At 44.8% G+C, this 24,821-nt stretch overlaps 1 protein-coding gene across 1 annotated transcript; it reads left to right on the forward strand.

Moving 5' to 3' along the window:
- The first annotated feature begins 4,716 nt into the window (after window positions 1-4,716).
- NDUFA13 (NADH:ubiquinone oxidoreductase subunit A13) lies at window positions 4,717-24,821 on the forward strand. Its single transcript, XM_056518217.1, has 5 exons — window positions 4,717-4,869; window positions 8,883-8,961; window positions 11,642-11,713; window positions 20,474-20,543; window positions 24,633-24,821. Exons 1-5 carry the CDS (start codon window positions 4,776-4,778, stop codon window positions 24,750-24,752), a joined length of 435 nt encoding a protein of 144 aa, XP_056374192.1. The 5' UTR covers window positions 4,717-4,775; the 3' UTR covers window positions 24,753-24,821.

Raw genomic sequence — 24,821 nt, forward strand, 5'->3', positions numbered from 1 at the left:
GCCTCAAGTCCAGTTCTGCAGCCTTAAGTCCAGTCCTGCAGCCTAAAGTCAAGTGCAAGTAAGCTGAAGTCACTGTCCTGTCAGTCAAGTCAAGTTTTCTGTCTATCCAGCGTGGCCTGCACTAAATTCTCCTGCCTACTACAAGTCCAAGCAAACCTGCAAGGTCTCTGTGTAACTGTTCACCTCCTTGGGCCTTGGCTGTTCTGCATAGACTTTAACAACTGTCTACCCTCAGTAAAGCTACCGTTGTCCATAACATTGTCCATAACATTGTCCATAACTTGGCATCGGTGTCTTCATTGCCCCGTGCCTAGCCTAGGATTCAGCAGTATGCCTTCGGGTGGTTAAGGCTTAGCCATGCCCTGGCATCGCGAACACAAGGGGTTAATACCATCTGCCTTGCACCTCACACCCTGCCACCATACCACACTTTTTATTGTACATTTTAAAGAGAATCTGTCATGTTGCTGAGCTACATGATTGATGTGCAAGGCTCAGTGCTGGAAGACAAATCCTGTATATTAACCACCAGGAATGAGGGTGAGGAGGAGTGGATGTTATCAGCTTAGCACCACCTCTATGGCACTTTAGCATAAAGGTATAAAAATGATTTGATAACTTTGCTTACAGCCATCAGCTACGAGACCGGTATCATTGTTTTATCAGCTGACTGCTATTTCTGCAGCTCTGAGCATTATATAGTGCTGACAGATTCTTGTTAGGCCATGTTTACACAATGTAAAAACGTTTATTTATATTTTTGTATTTTTTTGCACAATAAAATCATGATTTATGAACTATTTTTTTGTATTGCTGTTTTCAAAGACCCAAAGTTTTCTATTATTCCATCAACATAGTCAAATGACAAGTTGTCCATTCTAGGATGAATTGTAATTTTTATAGGTGGAATTGAGGGCACATACAATTTATTTAATAGCTTTTATTATATTGGAGGGGGGGGGAGTAGTAAAAGAAGCCATTCTGCAATGGCTTTTCAATTTTTTTTATAATTAACTTGTTAACTTTATTGCTAGGTCATTACAATCGCAGTGATGCCATATACAGTATGTGTATGTATTTTTTTGTTTCGTTTTTTACATATTTACAAAATAAAGCCACATTTAATGGAATTTCTTTATTGTGCACTTTTAGGGCGAGTGGCGAGGTAGTGAAGGAATGGAAAAATAATTTTTTACTGTAGGTAGAAGTGATGAGAAGTGGATTATGTCTTACCTCTCCTTCTGCGCAGAACAGGCAACACTAGCTATTCAGTTGTTCTCCTCTTACACAGGGAGAAAACTGGACCAGAGAATACAGGCAGCACAAAATAATCAGGAGGCAAGTATAGGATGAAGGGGTCCTAGTGTTAGGGAATTGAGCATACTGAAAGACAGGAACCAAAAAGACCAGGTGATATTTTATTAGTCCCCAACAACAATTAGAGATGAAGCTTGCACATATTTTTTTTGTCTTACCATAAAACCCCACACCTACATGGCAGGTTTTTTGGGGGCCCGCAGCAGTTTTTTTTTCCAAATCACAGCATGCTCTTGCTATAGCTTTGTTTCACCTAATTTGTGGCATTTTGCCTGGGAAACGCGGCAACCAGAATCCCTTTCAAAACACTGCAAATCCTACAGACTGCTGGCTTACAAAACTGCCTTTGGAGAACACTTTAAAAAGTTGCACTTTTTGTTTGCGCAACTGCGTCTTTTGTGCAAAAAAGTCATAGAGGAGAGGAGACTTCATACAAAATGGTGTTCTGAAGAGATTTTTTTTGCTTATCATACCCCTTACCCTCCGCGCTAGTATGCAAAATATGTTGCACATACGCATAATAAGTAACCAAAGAAAAAAATAAATCGCGTCAAAACACACTTTCTAGACACACACTATGATAAATGTCCCCCAATGTGTTTTCTGTTTTGATTGGTGATCACTCATGTCTGTCAATGAGTTCACCAATGAAAACAAAAAACACATGTTAAAAACGTCCATGCGTTACTGGGTGGAGCCTAACCTCTATGATGTCTTGCATTCACTGCACACACACGAGGGGATCCTGTTTTTCCATATTCTTATAGTACACTTTATAAAGTAGTAGTAGCAGCATGGAGGACATTATAGAGCAGTTCTGAGCAGACACAGTCAGCTTGTGTACTGTCCCCACAGTCTTTGTTTGCTTCTAGTTCTCTCCAGTCACTTCCCCCTCCTCTACCCATAGACTTATATAGACAGCATGTAACTGATTCTTTTCTGTGTGTGCAGTGCATGGGAATGATCTTATAGACTTACACCTTTTTCTCCTTTCAACCCTTACTGGAGTCTGCAGCCAATTATTACCCTGCATTTGGTGTTTTTTTTTTTTTTATATATATATATATGACTCCTTGCTTCTTAGCCTGAAGAAAGGCTCTAATTGTGCAAAATGTTGCATACTTCTGTTTGACTTTGATTCTATGTTGTGGCTTTGAGGTAAACCAAAGTGGACTGTAAAAAAAGGAATCATATTTAGTTCAATTGCATGGATAAAAAAAAAAAAAAAAAAAAAAACATTAAAAACAAAACATATGTATTAAACAAAAACCCACTGCCCAATCATAGGTCCTCTTTATGTCTTGCATATGAAATGCCGGTTTTAGTAAATTTTCCCCTATTTCTTTTCTAATAGCTTTATGCTTAACACCTTGCACTATTTTTTTTAGCAGTCTTTGGACACATTTTATTGATCACTATCTTTTTATAAGTGAGGTCTCCAGAATAGGGCACCAGATGTGCTCTCACTAAAGCTCTTTACAGCAGGATCACAATCTCCCCTTCCAACTGGTTATACCTTTAGCTATGCAGCCAAGCACTCAATTTGCTTTCTCTACTTCCTGGCTGAACTGCGGACTCCTTGGAGGCTGTAAGAAATCATTCCCCTATAATTCCTTCTCTTCTGAAGTCTATACTAACACAGCACAGCCCATACAGTATTCAGAGGATTTGTCAGTTTCTAATTTGTTCACCATTTATTCAGTAAAAAGAAAGTTTTCCATGCTATAGACACCTATAGGAATATCAGCCTTTTTACACACTGCTAGACTTGCATTAATGGAGAACTCCAGCAGAAATTTACTTATTCCCTATATACAGGATAAGGGATAAGTAGGTGATCGCGACGGGATTCGGACACTCTCAGAACATGTGCTATACTTCGTCTCTTCTGCGATCCTATAGAAATTAATGAAGCGCGTGCCGTCTTCACCACACACTCCTTACTGAGCGCTGGGGCCCATTCCGGAGATTGTTGGGGGGAGGGGGGGCAGCAGTTGGACCCCTTGCGATCAGCTACTTATCCCCTACCCTGTGTAAAAGCAGACAACTGCTTTACACCATGGAATATATCACCACCTTGATTTCACTCATTTGATGTGCTACATTTATCGGCTGGCTATACAGTATATACATAAATCTCCCCCATGTATGTGTGTGTGTGTGTAGGTATATAACAGATACATTTTCATCTGTTTGGCAAAGTTGCTTTACTTTCTTTCACGAATGTGGTCAGAAAGAAAAGGAACGTGAAACTATTGGAAAAACTAGATTCCCTAGCATCTCTAAACAAGAGTTTAAGGGTAACTTCATGCTGCGTTCCTGCCCCCGTTAATTGTATCCATCAGCATCCTGCCGAAAACTGTTACCAGGACCAGTGGACCCCATTCACTTCTATGGCTGAACAGAGTGGCCATATGCGTATGTGCTATTTCAAAAGAACAACAGTCACCATTTTTGAGTCCCCGTAAAATAGTGCATCCGTCCCGATCGGAGTCACTTCAACCATAGAAGTTAATGGGGTCTGCTGCACCAGTTTAACAGTATTTGTTGCCATCCTGTTTTCAGTAGGATGCCGATGGATGGCAGGAGCTTAGAGTGGACCTATCCTTACATGTGCATTTTTGCGCCTTTATTTTGGATGGACGTCCTGGCTGAAAGTTCCGTATAGGTCCTGGTCAGAAAGAGTACATTTATGGTCTATTCACACGTACAGTATTCTTCGCAGATTTGATGCGCAGGATTTTCTTCTGATTTCAATGTAAACTAATTGACTAAACACAGCTTCAAATCCTGCGCATCAAATCTGCGCAGAATACTGTACATGTGAATAGACCCTTACACATACATAATTCGCTGCGTAATTTCCCCAGCAGTTTATGTATGAGTGAACATATCCTTATGCGGTCAGGTTCAGACTAGTGTCCATAAAGACAGATGTGCATGTAACATGCTTGTGTGAAACCTGCTTCAGTCTTCTGGTGACCTATCTGTAGTTCTGCAACTATGATGGTTGCAGCACCTAAGCCAGTGTTTGCCAACCAGTGTGCCTCCAGCTGTTGCAAAACTAGAACTCCCAGCATTCCTGAGCTGTCCGGAGATGCTGGGAGTTGCAGTTCTGTAACAGCTGGAGGCACCCTCGTTTGGAAACACTGTCCTAAGCACAAACGACCATGCAGCCTGACTATTCTCTATGGGTAGTTTTCTTAGAACTGCACTTTTTCTATGTATCTGTCTAATAGCTTATTAGACTTCGCTCAGCTAGAAGCTCCGCACCTACGACGTTACTGAGACTTTACAGGACTGCATACACCCGCCAACCCCAGTAGTCACGTGACGAACGCGGCTTCAGGACGCCACACACAAGATGGCGGTGACGTGCAGACGCTAGCGTTCTTACCTTGTTTGCGTAATATTCAGCGTGACGTTTTGTACACCAGCGTCTGTTCGTAACGGGGAAGATGGCGGCGTCCAAGGTGAAGCAGGACATGCCTCCTCCGGGGGGTTACGGTCCGGTGGATTATAAGAGGAACCTTCCCCGACGTGGTTTCAGTGGTGGGTGTCTGGGGTTGGGCAATAGGTACTGAGGTGCCCCGGTTTTATTACCTTATAGGGAAGGAGTCTGTCATTCACAGCTATGTCAGTAAGTGGGCTGCATTTTATATATATATATATATATATATATATATATATATATATATATATATATATATATATATATATATATATATATACACACACGATTAGAGGATATGTCCTCATATGATGCGCCCATTAGTGATCAGATCTTCTGTCTGACTACTTACTATATGCTAAGTTGGCGTTTAGGGGGCCTCCATCTGTTGCAAAACTACAACTCCCAGCATGCCCGGACAGCCGTTGGCTGTCCGGGCATGCTGGGAGTTGTAGTTTTGCAACAGGCAGAGACACCATGGTTGGGAAATTCTGGTTTACATATCATTTTCCCACTCACGTTAATAGGGCACTATAGCTACTATGGGTAAATGCACATTAGACAGTTTTTTTTTTTTGTGGTTTATCCTGTGAACACGCAGAACCGGGAAAGTAACTGTCATTTATTTGTTTATTTTATTAATCTTTATTTTTTTTTATTTTTTTTACATGCCTTGTACACACAGCAGAAATCTTCCTGAATGAAACTGACCTGTGGTGCGGATTTTAAGATCTGCGTCGTGTCACTTTATGCGGTGCAGAATATTCACAGTGAATCTGTCTAGTGTGCATTTAACGTTAGGGTACGTTCACATGTACAGGATCTGCTGCAGACTTGATGCTTTGTGTAATCATTTAGTTTATATTAACCTCTTAAGTACTGGGGTGTATCTGAAGGTCCTGAGTCCGCTCCCTTTCCATAACGTGGGGCCACGCAGCGGGTCGGGCCCGGCCTCTAACAACGGCCGGGACCCTTGGCTAATAGCGTGCGTCACTGATCTCTATAAACCCTTTAGACATGGCGTTCAAAGTTGCCACGCTACTCCCTGATAGCTCAGTGGGCTGTTCGGGACCACCACATCTTGAATAGCTGGAGCACACAAGGAGGGTCCCTACCTTCCTCCTGTTGACCGATCGCCAAATGACTTCTCCGCGCCTGAGATCCAGGCATGAGCAGTCAAGTGGCAGAATCATCAATCAATGGTTTCCTATGGGATAACAATGATCAATGTAAAAGATCAGTGTGCTGGGTTATAGCCCCCTATGGGAACTATAATATTGCAAGTGAAAAAAAAAAGTTAATAAAGATCATGTAACCCCTTCCCTAACAAAAGTTTGAATCACCCCCTTTTTCCCATATAAAAAAAAAGGTAAATAAAAATAAACATATATGGTATCGCCGCGTGCGGAAATGTGCGAATTATGAAAATATATTGTTAACTAAACCGCACAGTCAGTGGCTTAACGCACCAAAAAATTCCAAAGTCCAAAATAGCGTATTTTTGGTCAAATTTTATATCGTGAAAAAAAAATCAAAAAGTACGATCAATACAAAAATGGTACCGCCTAAAACTTCAGATCACAGTGCAAAAAATGAACCCTCATACCGCCCTGTACGCAGAAAAAAAAGTTATAGGGGCAGAATATGATGATAAAAATTTTTTTGTGCATGTAGTTATGATTTTTTCCAGAAGTACTACAAAATCAAACCTATATAAGTAGGGTATCATTTTAATCTTATGGACCTACAGAATAAAGATAAGGTGTCATTTTACCGAAAAATTTACGGCATAGAAACGGAAGCCCCCAAAAGTTACAAAATGGTGTTTTTTCTTCAATTTTGTCGCACAATTATTTTTCTTCCCCGTTTCCTCGAAGATTTTTGGGTAAAATGACTGATGTCATTACAAAGTAGAATTGGTGGCGCAAAAATAAGCCCTCATATGGATTTTTACGTGCAAAATTGAGAGTTATGATTTTTTTTTAAAGGTGAGGAGGAAAAAACGAAAGTGGAAAAACCCTGCGTTCTTCAGAGGTTAAAACCTGTAGCATCAAATCTGTAGCGGATCTTGTTCATGTGAATGTACCCTTAGAATGCAGCATTTCAAGGACTACTGAAGAGGCTCTCAGGAGCGCCACCATTCCTTCAAACTATTTTTAGAAGGATTATGGGATTCAGAGCCCTGCTGATCTAATAATGGCCTACCTGGGGAAAGGCCTTAAAGGGGTACTGTAGCCAAAATGAACTTATCCCCTATCCACTGTCTCGCTCAGTGAGCAGTGCGTGTAGTCTACCTCTAGATGGCACATGCTCCTTTAATTTCAATGGAGCGCGTGCTGTCAACTATAAGCGCTGCTTACTCAGAGCTGGGTCCCGTTTAGGAGATTGCAGGGGGTCCCAGCGGTCAGACCCCCAGCGATCAGCTACTTATAACCTATCCTGTGGATAGGGATAAGTTTATTTTGGCTGCAGTACACCCTTAAAGCAGACCTGTCGGCTGATTTTGTCACCTGTATGTGGCTTGACCGTGAATTCGTATGTGTCTGTCATTAGTTAATTGACTCCTTCAAGGATAAGTCTCATGTATAAAAACCTATCCGCTATCCGAAGGATAGAGGATAAGTTTTAGATCGCAGGGGATCCGTGCACTGGGGCCCCCAATCTCTTGTACGGAGCCTCTGTGCTGTAGCACAGGCGCGCGTCACAACCACCGCCCGAAGCGGAGGCCGCCACACCCCTCCATATAGTCTTATGGGAGAGCCGTTCGACAACCTTTGGCTCTCCCATAGAGCTTAATGGAGGGGGTCGTGACGAGCCCCTATGCTACAGAACAGGGGCTCCGTACAGGAGAATGCGGGGGCCCATATGCTCGGGCCCCGCACGATTTAAAACTTATCCCCTATCCTTCGAATAGGGGATGCTTTTTATACATGAGACTTATCCTTCAGCGCCGAGATATCGGAGTTTATGAACATATGCAAATTAGGCTTTGGAGCCTAAAGATTAGCGACAAACGCTTGTTTGTCAGATGCAGATCTCCCCCATGTAATAGGGGATGTGCCTGAATAATCCACCCACAGTTTTTTTTTTTTTTTTTGGCCCTTCCTGCTCGTCACTAGAGCCATCTGACATAGATTGTCACTTGTTTACAGAGCAGCTCTGCAGTCTGATATGGCCCTAACTGGGGAAGGGGCTGTGCTGGGCTCTAGCAGCCTAATTTGCATATTTCTGCACTGGAAGGATAAATTAACAGATATGCACAGTTTCAGGGTCTTGTACAACTGTGCCCCTACTTTATACGTATTATACTTTATATGTATTACTATATACATAGTTATTGCTGCGTATGTGCTGATGGCAGTCACAGAGACTTCAGAGCGAACTCCTGTAGTGGTGGATATCTACAGAAATCCGGAAATCCGCCACTGCAAGCATACACAGATGACAGAAGCGTGAAATACGCTGCGGATGCGCTCCGTGTGACCCTACCCTAAAGGATTTGTTCCCAGTGAAAGACGCCTTATCCCCCATCTACAGGATAGGGAATCATAGCTGATTTTGGGGGGTCAGACCGCTTGGACATTGGCTCTCTGAGAGATGTGCGCTCCAGACATTTGTATGAGAGCGTTGGAGATGCCTGAGTGCTGTACTTGGGTCTCTTTTGGCGCTCCCATAGAAATGAAGGCATGCAGTCTGCAACACACACTCCCCTACAGTGCCGGGTCCCGTTCTGGAGATCGCAAGGGGTCCTAGTGATCGGGGCCCCACAGTTAGCTACTTATTCCCTATCCTGTGGATATGGGATAAGAGAGTTTTTAGCGGGCAACCCCTTTTTTTAAAGTTTTTAATGGCTAGATATTCCTTGTGCAATTATATGCTGGAAATGTCTTTTATATAGGGGTCCAACCTGATTGAGAATTGTGGCTGCTGCCTTCAGAAAGAGGGAATGGAGAGGAATCTGTGTTCTGAATGCTTGACTCTTCATTCAAGCTTATGGGACTTAAAGACACCACTTTATTCAGGTCTATGGACTTGAAGCAGATTTCCCCATGTGTAATAATAAGGAATGGTATTAATATTAGTGACTTTTTTCCCCTGGTTATCTTTGTTACAGGCTACACCATGTTTGCTATTGGCATTGGTGCCCTGTTGTTTGGCTACTGGAGAATCGGCACTTGGAACAGGGAGAGAAGGTGAGTAGGTCGTGCGTGAAAAATCTTAGAGAAGTCATGAGTATAGCTTGTCTATGTAATGCGTTCCAGAAACATGGGGTCCTTATTGTAAAAGCTGATGTGGAGACATGTACATTATTAATGTTTGGATTGTTTTTAGTGTCAGACAGAAAACATATATTGTAACCACAAACTAAAATGTAAACCATGCCCAGAGGGTATAGTAGTTCAACAATGAAAGACACAAAATCCAGCAAATCAATGCCAAAGCATCCATCAGGCAGAATGTGAGATCTGTACATAAATGCCTATGTACTGTTAATGTATGGATGTCTAAGGCTTCCTTTAAACATACTGTACATTTTGCTATACAAAGGTAATGCCTTTTCTGCTACCCAGACCACCACTTCACTGTTTTTTTTTTTTATTGGGGGGGCCGCAAGAGGGTGTTTAACCCCTTCCCACAAATGGACGTATATTTACATCCATTGTGGGCTCCCGCTCAGCAGTTGAACGCAGCATTTTAAAGGGGTTAACTCCGTTCCCGGCTGGCTCAGTGGGCTGATCGGGACTGCCGCAGTGAAACCGCAGCATCCCGATCAGCTGAGAGGACGGGGGAAGGTGTCTTGCCTTCCTCCCGGCCATCTGATCGGTGCTCCAGTCTTTCAGCCAGTTTTGCCAGGCTGATGCAATGGAGCACCGATAACACTGATCAATGCTCTCCTATGGAGAAGCATTGATCAGTGTATGCAATCTAAAGATTGCATGGTATAGTCCCCAATGGGGATTAAAAAGTGTAAAAAATAAAATTAAAAAAATAAAGTAAATATGCATTAACCCCTGCACTAATAAAAGTTTAAATCAACCCCCTATTCCCATTTTTCAAATAAAAATGTAAAAAAAAATAAAACCCAAACGTGTGGTATTGCTGCCTGTGTAAATGTCCAAACTATTAAAATATGTTAATTACCGTATTTTTCGTCGTATAAGACGCACTTTTTCTTCCCCCAAAACTGGGGGGAAAAAGTCGGTGCGTCTTATATGGCGAATACACCCCTATCGCGGCGGTCCCTGCGGCCATCAACGGCCGGGACCCGCGGCTAATACAGGACATCACCGATCGCGGTGATGCCCTGTATTAACCCTTCAGACGCGGCAATCAAAGCTGCCCACCGCGTCTGAAGGGAAAGTGACACTAACCCGGCTGTTCAGTCGGGCTGTTCGGGACCGCCGCGATTTCACCGCGGCGGTCCCGAACAGCCCCACTGAATAGCCGGGTTAGTGCTTACAGGACACCGGGAGGGACCTTACCTGCCTCCTCGGTGTCTTCTCCGTTCAGGGATCCCCTGTATGCCGGCACGCTCCTTCCTCGTCGTCGCGTACGTGCGTCGGCGTGCGTAACGATGTGATGGCGACGGAGAGCGAGGATACCCGGCCGGCAGCAGAGACGTTCCGGAGCGACGGGGACACGGCGACAGCGATGGAGCGACATCCAGGGCAGCGGTGACTGGTCCGGAGTGGCGGGGACACGTGAGTATTACCTCCTCCTGCGGTGGTCTTCAATCTGCGGACCTCCAGATGTTGCAAAACTACAATGGCTGTCCGGGCATGCTGGGAGTTGTAGTTTTGCAACATCTAGAGGTCCGCAGGTTGAAGACCACTATTGGGATCAAAATCTTTATTTTTTTTGATTTTGTCCCTAAAAATTGGGTGAGTATTATACGCTGGTGCATCCTATAGGACGAAAAATACGGTAAACTGCACGGTCAAAGGCGCAAGCGTAAAAAAAATTCCAAAATCCAGAAATGTATTTTTGATCACTTCATATACTAAAAAAAAATGAATAAAACGCAATCAAAAGGCCATCAGAAAAAAATGGTCCCAATAAAAACTTCAGATCATGGCACAAAAAATGTGCGGAAAAATTAAAAAAGTTATAGGGGTCAGAAGATGACAATTTTAAACATACTAATTTTGGTGCATGTAGTAAAATAAAATCTATATAAAATGGCATGGACCTACAGAATAAAGATAAGGTGTCATTTGTACTGAAAAGTGCACTGCATAGAATCGAAAGCCCCCAAAAGTTACAAAATGGCATATTTTTTTATTTCATTTTGCCCCACAAATATTTTTTCTGGTTTTGCCATAGATTTGGTGGTGAAATGTCATTACAAAGTAAAATTGGTGGCACAAAAAAACAAGGCCTCATATGGGTCTGAAGGTGCAAAATTGAATGTGCTAGGATTTTTAGAAGGTGAGGAGGAAAAAACAAAATTGCAAAAATGAAAAATGGGTGTGCAGTACTTCTGAATTGGGGGGCAGTATGGTACTGCTTCAGTTTGCAGCTTCTTTGCTTCCATCACTTAGCACATACGATAGTGTGTCCTGGTAACTGTGTATTATTTTATTATTCATATGGAAGAAATGGCATGCTGTTGGGGCCTATAAAAGTTTCAAGGCCCCCAGTGTTAGCTGTGTACATTTCAACAGGGGACAAAATATAGAATTTTGTTGCCTTTAGATCTGGTATGTTTGCAAATTTGCATTCAACATATGTGAAGCAGAATCCTTAAGTATTATACCGGCTTATGGCTTCATCTGGTTTATGTAATGTCCTAGTACACCATTTGCCTGTTTCTTGTTGCAAAAGAATACTACTTACATATGACATTATTTGATGCTTTCTTTTATTTGACAGGCGACTCTATATTGAAGACCTAGAGACGCGTTTGGCACTGCTACCCCTTTTCCAGGCAGAGTCAGATCGAAGGTAACAAGGTTACTTACCAGATCATTTATATTTCTTTGTACGGTTCTGCTAGTCCACCTGAGTGATCTGTTTGTACTGTAGATTGTCATAGAATGTACTTCCTTTGCTAGCAGTTTGTCCTGCATTTTACTTCTGTATGTAAAAGAAATTTCTTTTCAGAATTTTAACTGCTGCAGAGATTAAAGCTGTTCACCAGTGGATCATAGAAAGCAGCTGCTCCTATTCACAAACATGAGCATGACATTGCGGATGTGACCTATACTGCACTTTGGGGGACACCTGTCAACTGTTAAAGGGGAAAGTTACCATACTGTTATATGGATAAATGCCAGTACTTTGTGAATACATAGAGGGTAGAAAAAAATAGGCGTTTCCCAGATCACATTATATAGTGGGTCCCAAATATCATTTAAAAAAATAAATAAATAAAAAATAAATAAAAAAGGCGACAATCATGTTTACCTGAAATAGCTGTGCTTCTAGACACAACTCTATAGTGGGCTTGGTAACATTGAAAATCCAACGGGGCAAAGGAAACTGCTATGAGTTGGAACACCTTCCCAGTAATGACTGCAAAATAAAATGCTCTTTGTACTGTAGGTGCTGCTGAACTTGGTTGCATGGAAACTTGCTACTTTTACATACAAAATCAAAATCAAACCTATAACATTTCAATGACAATTGTTAAACTTTCTATGGTGTTTTATGGTCATTTTTGTATCTTACATGTGTAATGGTTTTTCATAGCTGTTTATAAACCAGGAAGGGAAAGAATGCTGTTTTACCTAAAACCATGACTAACAAAGATCAGGATTAAATTCTTTGCAACTGCATTCAGAAGTGCCAAGAATACTAGGAGCATTTAATTTCTATTGTTTATCAATGATACAGGTGTTTGAGTAAGAAAGGAAAAGCATGCAAAGGAGAATTTAGACACAATTGTTATTTCTCTGGCACTCTTCATTGGAGGATACCAAACTGATGGGTATATGCTCTTGCCACTAGGAGGCGCTGACACTAGGAAAAAAAAAAAGTCGGCTCCTCCCTGGCAGGATATACCCGCCCACTGGAAGAGAGGAAACCAGTTTTATCTAGTGTCAGTTAGGAGGTGCACACAGGTCTGGAGCTCTCCAGACCTTATCATCTTTATTATTTTCCTAGCTTAGGGCTAATGTTTTGTTTTTCTCTCCTTTTTAATTTTTTTCTAGTGTGGGGCGACAGGAGCATTGCGCTGCCTGATTCCCCACATGCGAGCTAGGGGCACGGTGCATTGCAATGGGAATGACCCGTTAACCCCTCCTCGCCAACAACCAGTGCCTGGCGGTGTACCCTGGGTCCGGGTCCCCCATTCGCCCCTGCTCGCCATGTCGGCAAAAAGCAGGTGGCACTAGCTGGTCAAAGACTTTGAGGGTGAGCATGTGGTGGTTGAGGTGTGTATATACCCCCCCTCTCCCCTAGGCGAACAAGCAATCCGCCCATGACCACCACTGTAGGTCCCTGTTGCTGGCGGGTTTGGGGTCCGGGCAGCGAAGGGTTAGCCCCCTCTCCCCTTTATGCAGCTTCGGCTGCATCTCCCATCTGACGGTCCCCTCCCCCTAGCGGTTGGGACTCTGCTTTATTGGTGGGGGCTTCATACTGGGGGTCCCTCGGGTTGCCTGGGGGGGGACTGGGTGTTTTACTTACGGTCCGGTGGAAGACATGTGCCGGACCTGGGTGAGCCTCCTCACCGGCTATTCTGTTTGCTGACCGCACCGGGCGAGTGCAAGTGCGGCCGGCACTCTGTCTTCCGGCGTCGTCTGCCGCCTGGTCCCTGGCGGCACATGATCACCTCTCTGGGCCGCCGCTAGCAGGGTCTCCATTATGGCGGCTAACTCCACCCTTCTTCTTCCCCGTTCAGCGCGCGGGCCGGCGGTACCTCCCCTTCAGCTCGCGCGCTGCTAAGGGGTGATTGTCCCGCCCTCCTTCCCTGTTCTGAGGGCATCACGGGCGCCAAATGCAGGAACTTGTGTCCCGGCCCCCTATTAACCCCTTCCGGAGGAGCGGCGGCTTGACAGGCACTTGTGCTCTGCTCTGAGCCGTCGCTCCTCCAGGGGGTCTTTCTTCTGCCTTATGGGGCGGCTCTCCTTCTCGTGCCGACCGCACCGTGCGAGTGCAGATGCGGCCGGCACTGTCTTCCGGCGGCGAGCGGGTCCTGTGGAGCTCTGCCGCCGGGGTCCGGGTTCCTGGCGGCACATGGCCGCCTCCCGGGGTCCTTTTCCCCGTTACGGCTAGCTCCGCCCCTCTTCTTCCCGGTCCAGCGTGCGAGCCGGCAGTATCTCCCTCCCGCTCGCGTGCTGCTGGGGTGATTGTCCTGCCCTCCCTTCATGTTCTCAGGGCGACGCAGGCACCAGTATGACTCCCACGGCAACCGCCACATGAGCTCGCGTCCCGGTTCCCATTAACCTCTCCCGGAGCGGCGGCTTGGCAGGCACTTATGTGCTCTGCCCTGAGCCGTCGCTCCTCCTGAGGGTCTGTTTTCTGCCGCTATGGGCAGCACTTTCTGGGGGAGTTTTATTGTTGAACTGGAATACTGGCCACATTTTCAGGTATACTATCATTAATAATATATAAAAAAAAAATACAGTTTTCTTGGTCACTCAGACCATTTGTTGGTGTTTGGTTCCCTCTTGTGGCCAACACTTGTATTACAGTCTGATTTCTTTTGTTGCTCAATTCTGAAACACTTGAACACCGCGGAAGGCGGGCTGTTACATGGGACTTATGTTCCCTTGGTGTAGGGGTCTGTTCCAACGATATGTTCCCTTCCTCCGCTGAGGGCCACGCAATGAGCAAGTTCCTCCGTGTCCCTGGCGGACATTCATCTTCTGTCAGGTCTGCCGCCCTAGGGGTGTTCCTGGCATATCATTCTGTGGTTTTCCCTTCTCCACAGGCTATAGCTTTTGTGGCTAGGGCTCCGGATACCCTCATCCGGTGCACAGTCCTCAGGAGTATATTCTTTCATGGCATGGAATAGACCTGTTCTTCATATGCGGACAGTAGTTTCGCCTGTCCCTCTTTTTGGGGCTGCCGCTTCCACTGCTCACACTTGGTACCCCACTGCTGGTGCGAGGTGCCTTCTCTACCACCTGTCATACATTTTCAGCCGCTGTATCTGCGGCTGCAGTTCCGGTCTCTCACTGCTGTTGGAGGTGTCCGACGGAGTGTCCCATTGTCCATTATGGTCCCATGCCAGTAAGCCAGACAGTGGTCTGCATGGTTACCTACTCCGCTTGTCATACATCACACGGCTGGTGCATCTGCATCTGGCGTTTCGGTACCTCGCTACTGTGTGAGGCGTCCGATGGAGCGTTCCATTATCTACTATGGACCCATACCAGTGGGCCAGACAGCGGTCTGCATGGTTTCCTATACAGACTGTCATACATCATATGGCTGATGTATCTACTACTGGAGCTCCGATACCTCACTACTATGTGAGGCGTCCGATGGAGTGTTATGTTCTCTACTATGGACCCTTACCAGTAAGCCAGACGGTGGTCTGCGTGGTCTCCTATACCGACTGTCTTACATCATATGCCTGATGTACCTACGACTGGAGTTCCGATACCTCACTACTGGGCGAGGTGCCGGTGGGATGAGTCATTGTCTACTATGAACCCATACCAGTAAGCCTGACATTGGTCTGCATGGTTCCCTACACCGCCTGTCGCACAGCACATGGCTGATATATCTGCAGCTGGAGTCCTGGTACCCTACTGCGGTGCATGGTACGGACAGGATGAATCGCTGTCTACTATGGAACCATACCAGTAAGCCGGACAGTTCTCTGCATGATGTCCTGCAACTGCTTCTCACCCGTCGCGCGGCTGACATACTGCAGTTGGATTTCTGGTGCAGGTGGACCGACTCCTTGTCTATATTGCCCTGCACCAGTAGTTCTCTGCTATGGTTTCCCATACCTTTCCTGGCTGATTATTCTGCGGTTGGACTTCTGGTGCCACTTTCCTGTGAGGTGCCTGACGGGATGTCCCCTTATCTTCTGTGGACCCATACCAGTGAGCCAGACGGGTCTGCCTGTGGGTCCACTCCACCTGTTGTCCATCACTCAGCTGAGATATCTGCAGTGGGTGTCTCTGCGTCTGCTTTTGTACGGGTGCCGACGGAATTACCCATCGTCTGCAATTGAACCATTCCTGTTAGTCAGTCAGTTGTCTGCATGGTTCCTACAACCACCTGTTGCCATCACATGGCTGATGTTCCCACGGTTGGATTTCCGGTACCTCTCTTCTCCGATTCTTCCCGCGGTTGGAGTTTCAGTACCTCTCTACTCTGCGAGGTGTTCGTCGGAGGGTCTTACTGTCTCCTCTGGCCCATATCTGTACTGCTCTACACTGCCTGGCTTACATCACCCGGCTGCTGTATCTGCGGAGGGAGCTTCAGTACCCCGCTGTTTTGCGTGGCGTCGACGGACCGGCTCGGGGTCTAATCCGGACCCGTAACTGTTGACCAGGTGGTGGTTTGCATTGCTCCCTACGCCGCCTGTTTCACATCTCATGGCTGTGTCCACGGCTGGAGTTCTGGTACCTCCTACGGTGCCGGGTGCCTGCCGTATTGGCTTGTTCTCTCCTAGGGTTCCATACCACTACCCCACTCCGTGGTCTGCATTTTTTCCTCTGCCGTCTGTCGCAGCTGGAGTTCCGGTTCCCCACTGCTGTTCGTGCTATGCATGGAACTGACTCATTGTGTTCCAGGGACCCTATGAGGTTGACGAGGATGCATCCCATGGCTCCTCTGCCTCCCTCCTATCTCCAGGAGCGGGGTTTCCGTCCATGGCTCCTTGTCCTCCCCGCCCTCCAGCCTGTGTCTATGGAGCACAGTTACTGACTTTGTCTCTTCTTTTCTCTCCACGCCTCGAGCGTTGCCCTCATTCAGTTAGTTTGTTGTTTACTCGGTTTCCGCTGCCATCGGTCCCTGGCCTCAGGGCCGCCGCGGGCATAGCCTGTTTTTCCGTAACTCACCACTGCGTGCGTAAACTGGGGTAAGGTCCTCACAGGTACGCAGGTTGCTGTCAGTTGGACATTCCTTCGACTGCTGGGTCTTTCTTCTCCACCTGGTCAACCGTTTGGTCGGACCACACTCTAGTACCCCACTTTATGTGGGGGGCTGACTGGAGTCATCTTGGATGCTCTGGAATTCTATTCTTGTCGGCCAGTCAGTTTGCCACGTGGCTGTCTATGGACTCCAGTTACCTTCCATACATCTCCCACTCTGTGGGCGGTGTTCAGGTGACCCGCTGCCAAGGTGTTTTTTTCTGTGCGTCTCCCGTGTCTCTCTATGGACTTTGTTCCATGCATCAGACTCTGAGTGGCAGGGTGTGCCCTGTTCGACGGCAGGTATCTCTCTTCTCGCAGTGTTTTCTGTATGCGGGACTGGACCTGCCCATGGTCCCTATGCCACATAGCCAGACTGTGTCTGCATATTTTTCTAAACCACCTGGTCGCCTTCCTCATTTCTTCACGGCCGCGGCTGTCGCCCGTTGTCCTTTTCCAGGGACAGTTCTGCTGTGTGCATATCTGCAGTTTCTTGATGCCCTTTCTCCCTGTGAGTCTACCTGTGTCTGCCTGTGAGTCTACCTGTGTCTGCAGGTTTCCTGCGCTACATTCCTTCTTCCTTGGGATGTCTGGGTTTTTTGTTCTTTGTGTGGCGGCCTTGGTACCCCACTGCTATCGTTGCCCTGCTCCACTGTCCTGGCTTCCGCTCCCTCTGGGGTCTGCTGTTGCCCCTCTGGACAGAGTCGGGGGCTCTGTCCACCCACCTCTTGTCCCATGGCCTTTCCACAGGGGGTGTGGGGATCATGGTGCTTGGCACGGGTCCTTACTGGCTTCTGCTTTCGAGATGATGCCGTCTCGTTGTTTCCCCCTTTTAGGTGGGATATCGGTGGGGCCCTTGGCTTTTCTGAGGGCCCTCCTCAGAGTTTCTTCCTGTCTGGGCTGTGGGCTTGCTGGCCTTTGCGGCCTGGCTCTCTTGCACCTTTTTTGGTTTTCTTCTGCTGCTCACGCAGCCTGGCATCTCTCCTCTGCTGGAGGACTTTGTGCCATCTCCATGGAAGGGTTGGTTCTTCTTTTCCTTTTTTGTCTGTGTCAGTTATACCGCACTGTCACCGGGGTCTTTGGGCACAATCCTTCCTGCGCCCAGACCCTGGGAGTCCCAGTTGGGCTCTCCTTTGTTCCCCCCCACTCCTCCGTTCATGTTCTGGCGAGATGGTTTTTTTTTTTTTTTTTTTTTTTTTTTTTTCCGGAGTGCTCTGGTCCTTGGTTTGGACTCTGTCCTTGGCTGCTGTGGCGTGCCTTCCTTTCAGGCAGTTTTTTCCATTTCACCCTTGATGCTGGTTCCGATCTTGGGCATGTGTTCTGTTTTCGTCCCAGACTCCACCGCTGGCCCATCAGACGAGGCGGTTTCTTTCTCTACTGCAGTCCTTCTCTTCATTTTCCTTTTATGTAGGGGGTCGTCCGGTGTCTTTTCGCGGACGTTTGCTTTTCCTTACTCCTCTGTGGTTGTTTGTTTTCCAGGTGACCCTGACTTATCGATTTCTCGTCTGGTCCCTCTTCCTGGTCGGGCGATCTTCTGGGAGCTCAATTTTCGAATCTGGTCTGTCTCCGACCTGGGGGCTTGTCCGCGGACCCCGTGGACTCTGGGGTTCAGTCTTGGGACTGATCCCTTCTTTCCGGTGGTTGTATTTTTCCCACCCTAGGGGACTGCTTTGGTACGTCCCATCAGTTCGGTGTCCCCCAATGAAGAGCGCCAGAGAAAAGGAGATCACCGTAAAATCTCTTTCTTTCTCTTAGCTCTCATTGGGGGACTCCGCACCCATCCATTTCTTCTTCCTTTTTCCTGATTATTCATTCCGGTTCTTGGGTTGTTTCTCCGGGATTCCTTTCTAGGGTCCTTCGGACGTATTTCATGTTGGCTTCTTCTACTGCTTTGTGACAAAACTGGTTTCCTCTCTTGCAGTGGGAGGGTATATCCTGCCCGGGAGGATCCGACTTTTTTTTCCTAGTACAGTGCCTCCTACTGGCAAGAGCATATACCCATCAGTTCAGTGTCCCCCAATGAGAGCTATGAGAAAGATTTTATGGGGAGTACAAAAATCTCCTTTTTACACGGGGTCTATCCACCCGTGATCACATTCCATCACTGTGCTTTCCCAGAATAACTAGAAACTATTGGCTCCGATTTACTATTCTGTCTGAAACTGTAGCTGTCTGGTTTTCCCAGAGCAACCAATCTCAGCTCAGCTTTGACTTTACAAGAGCTACTTAGAGGAGATCTCCAGTCTTGAAAAATGTATCCCTTATCCTAAAGATAGGGGATAAGTTTCAGACTGGGACCCCCTGCAATCTCCCGTACGGGGCCCCGGCAGCCTGCCGGAAGGGGGCGTGTTAACCACCACATGAAGCAATGGCTGACACGCCCCTTCAATACAACTCTATGGCAAAGCCAGAGCGCTGCCTTCGACAATCTCCGGCTCTGCTATAGCGCTGTATTGAGGGGGCCGCCGCTTTGTGCTGTAGTCAACAAGCGCACTCTGGCCAGCAAGCCAGGGCCCCAACGGTCGGACCCCCCATGATCTGAAACTTATCCCCTATCCTTAGGATAGGGGGATACATTTTTCAGGACTGGACTACTCCTTTTAAGATATGAAAGATGAGCTGTGATTGGTTGTTATGGGCAAAAGCAGACCGTTTTTGTTTCAGGCAGATTGTGCTGGATCAACACAATGGCCCATATTTATCATATCTGGAGATAACAACTTTATTCTCAGCACTTTACAATGTCTTTAAAATTACATGTTTTATGTATTGGATGTGTGATCTCCACCCTGCCAAACAAGGTGCTTTTTTTTTTTCTGAGTTGAGCTGGGGTTAGTGAAGCACTTTGACTAATAGCGCACAATGCTTCAAACAAGTGGATTGTCTATGCACAAGAGTGAGCTTGTAAGCTGCCAAAGATAAAATAAAGTTGGATCTTATTTTATATCTGCTATCTATTTTTTAATATCCTGTACACATTTTGGTCATTGTAGGATACTTGCATGACGTGTAAATACATGAATACAGAATAACTCTTTACCTGTGCTTAAGTGGAACTCTAATGATGTTGCGGTGCATGTTTAAAATTGCTTACAACCCTGTAGCCAACAAGTTACTTGCTGCTAAAGCAAGAGATCTATGGATATGCTGGAGGTTCCCTGCAAGTCTATGGCACTTCTGGAAAATCCATAGACTGCATGCTTTAGCAGCAGACAACTTGGGCCATGGAGTTACCCAAAATTTTAAATGTGTATCCTTCCACCACAATTTTCCTAAAGTTGCACTTTAAATACCTGACCTGTTGATTTTTTTTTTAAATACAGGATGCTTATGTTTTACTTTAAAGCCCAACTCAACTGATGGCTTAGGCAGCAGGATATTTGCTTACATTTTCGCTCTGCCATCCGAGCTCAAGATTGTGGGGTGCAATCAACGAATTTTGTGGAAGCCTTATACAAGTCTATAGTTCTTCTGCTAAATTCAGAGATTGAATGCCATAGTCTTGCTCAAGGCTTAGGTGGGGGACATGAAAATGTTAACATATAACAAGCCATCAGTGGAGTTGCGCTTGAAGTCTTATGAACCATCATAACGTTGCTTGTTCATATCCAGTGGTGGCCTTATAACCAATGCAATAAATGTGATAATTTTTCTGTGTGTCTCTTAAAAGGACATTGCGAGTTCTGCGTGAGAACTTGGAGCAAGAAGCCATTATCATGAAAGATGTCCCAGGCTGGAAGGTAATCACATACAACATTCCCATTAACCCCTTCCCGACCGATGATATACGTGTACGTCATGGGGTGGGTGGACATGATGAAGGTCCGCGTCATGACCAGGAGATTTCCGCTGCTATCAGCATCTGACATCTGCTGGTAATGACGGACGTCTGAGATAGCTTCAATGTCCGTCATTTAACTGTTTAAATACAATGATCTATACAGATGACGGCATTTAAACATTAAATGCTGCTATTCCCTAGTGTGTAGTGGTCCCATAGATCATCCCCCCCCCCCCCCCTTACCTTGTCCTCGGCGTCTTCCCTGGCTCTGTGATTGCTTAGGGCTCCCTTTGGCAGCCTTAAGCAATCTAGCACAGATTTCATGGATTTACATTGATTTATGTAAGCCATCTGACGATGGCCTATGATAGGCCCCTAGGGGGGACCAAAAAGTGTGTATAGAAAAGTAAAAAAAAAAAAAAACTCCCCTAATTAATATTCAACCCCCCCCCCCCTCCTTTCCCACGGGGAAACGGAAAAAAAAAATCATTGTGCGACAAAATCGATTAAAAAAACGCCATTTTGTAACTTTTGGGGGCTTCTGTTTCTACGCAGTGCATATTTCGGTAAAAATGACACCTTATTATCCTGTAGGTCCATAAAATTAAAATGGTACCCTACTTATATAGGTTTAAATTTGTCGAACTGGAAAAAATCAACTACATGCAAGAAAATATATACGTTTAAAAATGTCATCTTCTGACCCCTATAACTTCATTTTTCCACGTACAGGGCGGTATGAGGACTCATTTTTTGCGCCGTGATCTGAAGTTTTTATCGGTACAATTTTTGTTTTGATCAGACTTTTTGATCACTTTTTATGAATTTTTTAATGGTATAAAAAGTTACCAAAATACGCTTTTTTGGACTTTGGAATTTTTTACGTGTACGCCATTGACCGGTTTAGTTAATGCAGTTTAATGATATATTTTTATAGTTCGGACATTTACGCACGCGACGATACCACAAATGTTTGTTTTTATTTACACTGTTTTATTTTTTTTTTTATGGGAAAAGGGGGGGTGATTCAATCTTTTATTAGGGAAGGGGTTAAATGATCTTTATTAACACTTTTTTTTTTACTTTTTTTTTTGCAATGTTATATCCCGCATAGGGACCTATAACACTGCACCCACTGATCTTTTGCACAGATCACTGGCATGTATTAACATGCATGTGATCAGTGATATTGTCGCTTGACTGCTCCTGCCTGGATCTCCGGCACGGGGCAGTCATTCGCCGATTGGACACAGAGGAGGCAAGTAGGGTCCCTCCCGGTGTCATGTAAGCTGTTTGGGATGCTGCGATTTCACCGTGGCGATCCCGAACAGCCCGACTGAGCATCCGGGATAGTTTCACTTTTGCTTCAGACGCGGCGGTCAGCTTTGGTCACCACGTCTGAAGGGTTAATGCAGGGCATCACCGCGATCGGTAATGTCCTGTATTAGCCGCAAGTCCCGGCCGTTGATGGCCGCCGGGACCAACCCGATATGACCCAGGGTCACCGCGTGACCCCGCGGCATATTGCGGGAGCCGGCAGAGGACGTGAATATACGTCCTTCATTGTTAAGGAGTTAATTTCCTTTTTTCATTTATGAAGAATGTCGTCTTCCCTTTTTTCACAGACTGAGCTAGTTTTTCTTCTGCCTGCTCTTTAGAAGTTCTTATAACTTGCTTGGCCTCTTTCTGCCTAATCTTGTAGATTTCCCTATCTTCATTGCTCTGGGTTGTTTTATAATTACTAAATGCTATCTTTTAGTTTTTAATGACTTTGGCCACTTCTGCTGAGTACCACAGTGGTCTCTTCCTTTTTCTGCTTTTACTGACCAGTCTAATGCAATTCTCTGTTGCCTTCAATAATGCGTCTTTTAAGTAGTCCCATTTCTCCTGAACTCCATGTAATCCGTTCCAGTCTAATAGGGAATCATTTATGGCTAATCTCATTTTTAAAAAGTCTGTTTATCTAAAACTTTAGTTTTTGTGTAATATGACTCCTTCACGGTTCTTATCTTAAACCACACTGACTGACATAACATCATATACCAAATCCCCATTTGTGAATACCAAATCCAAAATGGACTCCCTCCATTTTGGCTCTTCGACCATTTGTAGAGATAATCCCAGTAGGGAATTTAGAATATCTGTATATATCTCCTGGCAGAACTAGCTATTTTGTGCAAAAACAAAGTGCAAAAAATTGTCCTAAAAGGGGTACTCCCCTGGGGGGGGGGGGGGGAATATATATATATATATGGACTTGAGAAAGGTGATGTGATTAGCTAGAATAAAACACATTTTTCACTTTTGGTTTCTCTGGTGTGCTGCAGCTGCCTATATATATATTTATAAATATATATATATTGCAGCACACCAGAGTAACCAAAAGTGAAAAATGTGTTTTATTCTAGCTAAAACATAACACAACGTGATATATATATATATATATATATATATATATATATATATATATATAATTTTTTTTTTTAATCAACTGGTGCCAGAAAGTTCAACAGATTTGTGCATTATTTCTATTTGAAAACCTTAATCCTTCCAGTACTTTATCAGCTTCTATATGCTCCACATTGCTCTCTGCTGACACCACTGTCCATTTTAGGAACTGTCTGGAGCAGGATAGGTTTGCTTTGGGGATTTTCTCCTACTCTGGACAGTTCCTGACATGGACAGAGGTGTCAGCACAAGTACTGGAAGGGTTAAGATTTTTAAATAGAAGTAATTTACAAATCAGTTTAACTTTCTGGCATCAGTTGTTAAAAAAAAAAAAAAAAAAAAAAAAAAAAAAATTACTTTTCAAGGGGTCTACCGCTTTAATTGCTTAAAACTTATTGAAAAAATCCTTTGCACCATTTCTGAACAATCTATATTTATTCATATATTCTAATTTCATGTTCTGAGCAATGGAGGCGGTCTCCAGTTTTTTCAGCATTGCTTCTCTACTTCTCCCACTTCAGTATTGCCTACCCTTTCGGAAATATGCATCTCAGCTTTACAATATCGGGACGGAGCAGGCAGGTGAAGCATTGCTCAAAAGGCAAAGACCGCCTCCATTGCTGAGAAATTAGCATATTTGGATTGCTCAGGAAAAGCACAACTGATTTTTCCAACTATTACCCTTATATAAGACTAGTGCATGTGCTGCTACTGTCAGTTTCCTTTTCATTTTTGGACATTGTAGCAGGGGCAGGCCTATTTTAGCTGGCTTACAGCAAGCTACATTGACATAGGCAACTATGTAGACTAGGGTTTACTTCTATAAAAGTTTTTGAGACATGCTTTATGACCTGTGCAGGGAGGGCTTAGTGGTAAAAAAAAAAAAAAACTGCCAGATTTCATGGTTATTTTATGATATAGTTCGGAAACTGAAAAATATTAAAAGTTCTTAGAGTACCTGTCACCAAATAAGCTTTTCTAAACTAACTCTGGCTATGTTTAAAAAGCTCTGTATCTTACCTTTTTATTCTTGCTCCCAGCAGGAGAAAGTGGGCGTTTCCCAGCAGGCATGACATCACTGAAGCCTGCTGGGGGACCACTCCCGCCCCTGTACATAGTTGCAGTCCTGTGATGAATAGAAGACATCAGGTTCTGTGCAGCTTTCAACAAGGCTATGTGCAGCTGTGAATCATGCTCAGTGCACAGAAGCACTTCCTGAGTTTTGTCTCCTGCCAGGCCGGGAGGAGACCAAAATCATTGTATTAATTGTGGCAGGGAACAGAACAGAGCCACCTAGTGGCTGATTTTTCTATTACATTTTAAACATTTTTGTTGATAATTTTAAAAGCAAGTGAATGGGAAAGTGTCTGCTAATTACTCAAGGAACACTAATATTAAAAGTTTTATTTGGTGACAGGTACTCTTTAAAAATATGTTCAACACTGTATTTAACCAATAGGTCCGTTCCATTAAGAATCTAGTAATATTGCATATTTTACTTTATTCTAGTACATTGTTTTCAGTATTTTTGCAGTGTTTGAAGATTTATCTTGTCGACCTCATGAGAGTTGTAGTGACATCCCAGTATGTTTTTGTGTAGGTTGGAGAATCTGTCTTCCACACGGACCGCTGGACAACTCCTACACTGAATGAACTTTACAATCTCCGTCCACGTGAGGAACTAATAAAGGAAACCTCTGCTTTTAACTTGCATGTTTAAGCCACATTTGAAAAATGTATTTAAATTTGAAAATAATAATAATAAAAAAAATCAAAAAATTTAAAGGTG

Source organism: Hyla sarda, chromosome 1 (genome assembly GCF_029499605.1).
Source record: "Hyla sarda isolate aHylSar1 chromosome 1, aHylSar1.hap1, whole genome shotgun sequence".
Classification (NCBI taxonomy): Eukaryota; Metazoa; Chordata; class Amphibia; order Anura; family Hylidae; genus Hyla; species Hyla sarda.